At 38.9% G+C, this 2,646-nt stretch overlaps 1 protein-coding gene across 1 annotated transcript; it reads left to right on the top strand.

Annotated features, from left to right (window-relative positions):
• The first annotated feature begins 1,764 nt into the window (after positions 1 to 1,764).
• Positions 1,765 to 2,400, top strand: LOC145120519 (histone H3.2-like). The gene has a single exon (XM_079056330.1). It carries the CDS (start codon positions 1,832 to 1,834, stop codon positions 2,240 to 2,242), a length of 411 nt encoding a protein of 136 aa, XP_078912456.1. The 5' UTR covers positions 1,765 to 1,831; the 3' UTR covers positions 2,243 to 2,400.
• The last annotated feature ends 246 nt before the right edge of the window (positions 2,401 to 2,646 follow it).

Raw genomic sequence — 2,646 nt, forward strand, 5'->3', positions numbered from 1 at the left:
ACCCTGCGTAATCTGTAGTACGCCCCGCGTACTGAGTTTTTTCCCCATCCCAAGTCATCGAGCGTACGCGACCAACATGCGATTGGAGTTTCAAACTTTTTGTATATTGGGTGTTAAGCTTGGGCTGAGTTTGGGCTTACTTCATTGAAGTGGGGTTTTTCATTAAAGTTTGAAGTAATTTATTGGGTTTGCATTTTAGGGTCTAGGATTGTGGTTTTGGGGCTTAGTGGGCCCAATGGGCTTGAGCCACGTGGTGTCTTTTGGGATTTGGGCCATCTGATATCAACTTTTGGACTAAGGAAATTATTGGGTTTTAGGATAAGGCCCATACGGGGGTTGGACCCAATTTGGAAAAGTGGGCCCTGGTGGATCTTTTGGTTTGTAGGCCTTTTGATGAGAAGTTTGGACCTTAGTCTTGGACCAATCTAGGTGAGGGGTAAAATGATATTTTTACCCCATATTTGGATTATTTGGATATTGGTTTGGAACCCAATTGTTACATGGGTGTTATTTGTCTGATAGCTCGCGGAGTCGTCAGGGCAACATGTAGGGATTCTGTCAGTAAGCTTCAACATTCGAGGTGAGTCTCCTCACTGTACTATGGGTCGAAGGCACTAATGGCGACCTATTTGGTTTATGTATTGTAGGAAGACTAGGAGGTGGCTCCTGGCAATCTGTATGCAAGACCATAGTATAAGCTCTAGCAGCTAATTAGTTAAGTAGTTGTAGATTGTATGCTAGTTGTCTTTGTGATGCTTGCATGGAATACCAGGAGGTGGCTCCTGGCACTTATCTGTAAGACCCAAGGTTTTGGACCTCGGCTTGGCAAGAAGGACCATGATACGGCTCGTGGCATAATGACAAGACTATGGTTGTCACATAACATTTCTTATTGTATGTTGATATGTATGGTTTGTATGACATGTATGGTATGTGGTATTTTGGAAAACTCAATAAGTTTGTGCTTACAGTTTGTGGTTTATGGTTTCAGGTACTTCCAGTTCGAAAGGGAAGGACCTGACTTGATCGCAACGCATACACACGTGATTTTCGCAATTAGTGATTTTGGGAATAAATTCAGATAATTGTTTTATTTTGAAATGCTTCTAAATGTTTGATCAAAGGTTAAATGAGTGTTCTGATTAAAATAAAAATAAAATTTTTACCCTAAAATTTTCGGGATGTTACACAAATGATATTTTATCATATTTCAAGACACTTAATTTCATGTTTCTTTTACACTTGACGTTGGAAATTTTATGTCTAATAGATACCTTGTCAAAGCATATTAAAAAAAAATCAAAATATTTTGGAAGCGTTTTCGTTAGTAAAAGGGACAAAGAAAACATTGCTATTTTTAGAAAATATGGGTTTCCACAAATTTGAAAGAAGGTATGTGATTTTACTAAAATCCTATTGATATTAGTGGCAAAATCCCAAGAGAAAAAACAGAACAAGATAAAACAAATAAAAAAAATCGTCTTAGCAATTTTTTACAAGTTACAACCATATTTGAACCACATGTAAAAAATTTCTAATCGAAAACTTTGCTTTTAAAATACATAATTGGTCCCAAAGAAAGCACACGGATAGCGATCCGCGTCCTCGCTTAACTTATAATCTAAACCGTCCTTTTTTCATTTCAACAATCCAACGGTCAAGGATCGCTCCCGCCGACTGTTCTCCCAAAATTTTCAAACTTCCCACAATCATCGTCAAGAACCAAGCCATTATAAATACAGACATCTTCCTCCCCAAATCTTCACCACAATCAGTCGCTTCTTCACTTCAGCAACAAAATCTTCTCAATCCTCCTCTGTATTCGAAAAAAATGGCAAGAACCAAGCAAACTGCTCGCAAATCGACCGGTGGAAAAGCTCCGAGGAAGCAATTGGCGACAAAAGCCGCCAGGAAGTCAGCACCGGCCACCGGAGGAGTGAAGAAGCCACACAGATTCAGGCCAGGAACCGTTGCTCTAAGGGAGATCCGTAAGTACCAGAAGAGCACCGAGCTCTTGATCCGCAAGCTTCCATTTCAGAGGCTTGTGAGAGAAATCGCTCAAGATTTCAAGACTGATCTGAGGTTCCAGAGCAGTGCAGTTGCTGCACTACAGGAAGCTTCGGAGGCTTATTTGGTTGGTCTGTTTGAGGATACTAACTTGTGTGCCATTCATGCTAAGAGGGTTACAATCATGCCTAAGGATATGCAATTGGCCAGGAGGATCAGAGGCGAGAGGGCTTAGATTTTATGAAAATGGTTAGGGTTTATCTTGTGTTGTAGAAAGTAACATCGGTTGTGGAGGTCATGCTGTTTTGACCTGTTTGTACTCGTTCTAATTAAAACTATCTTGTTATCGTTTTAAAATTTCTACCTTATTCGAATACAACGTTTGATTTAACATATTAAGGTTAATCATATCCTTACTTAACATTATGATAAAAGTTGACAATCTTTGTTAATTAGATTTGCATCTAAAATTAAAAGATATCTAACTAATATGGATACACACACCGAAATCAAGAATCATTGTTTATTTCTAATTTTCTTGGTGCGTATATAATAGTAAGATCTGAGACACCTGTAAGAAGCTATTTACTTCATGAAGCACAGTGGACACAATCGTATATGACTTGAGCTAACAACTAT

Source organism: Lactuca virosa, chromosome 6, assembly GCF_052849685.1.
Source record: "Lactuca virosa cultivar CGN04683 chromosome 6, Lactuca_virosa_CGN04683_v6, whole genome shotgun sequence".
Classification (NCBI taxonomy): domain Eukaryota; kingdom Viridiplantae; phylum Streptophyta; class Magnoliopsida; order Asterales; family Asteraceae; genus Lactuca; species Lactuca virosa.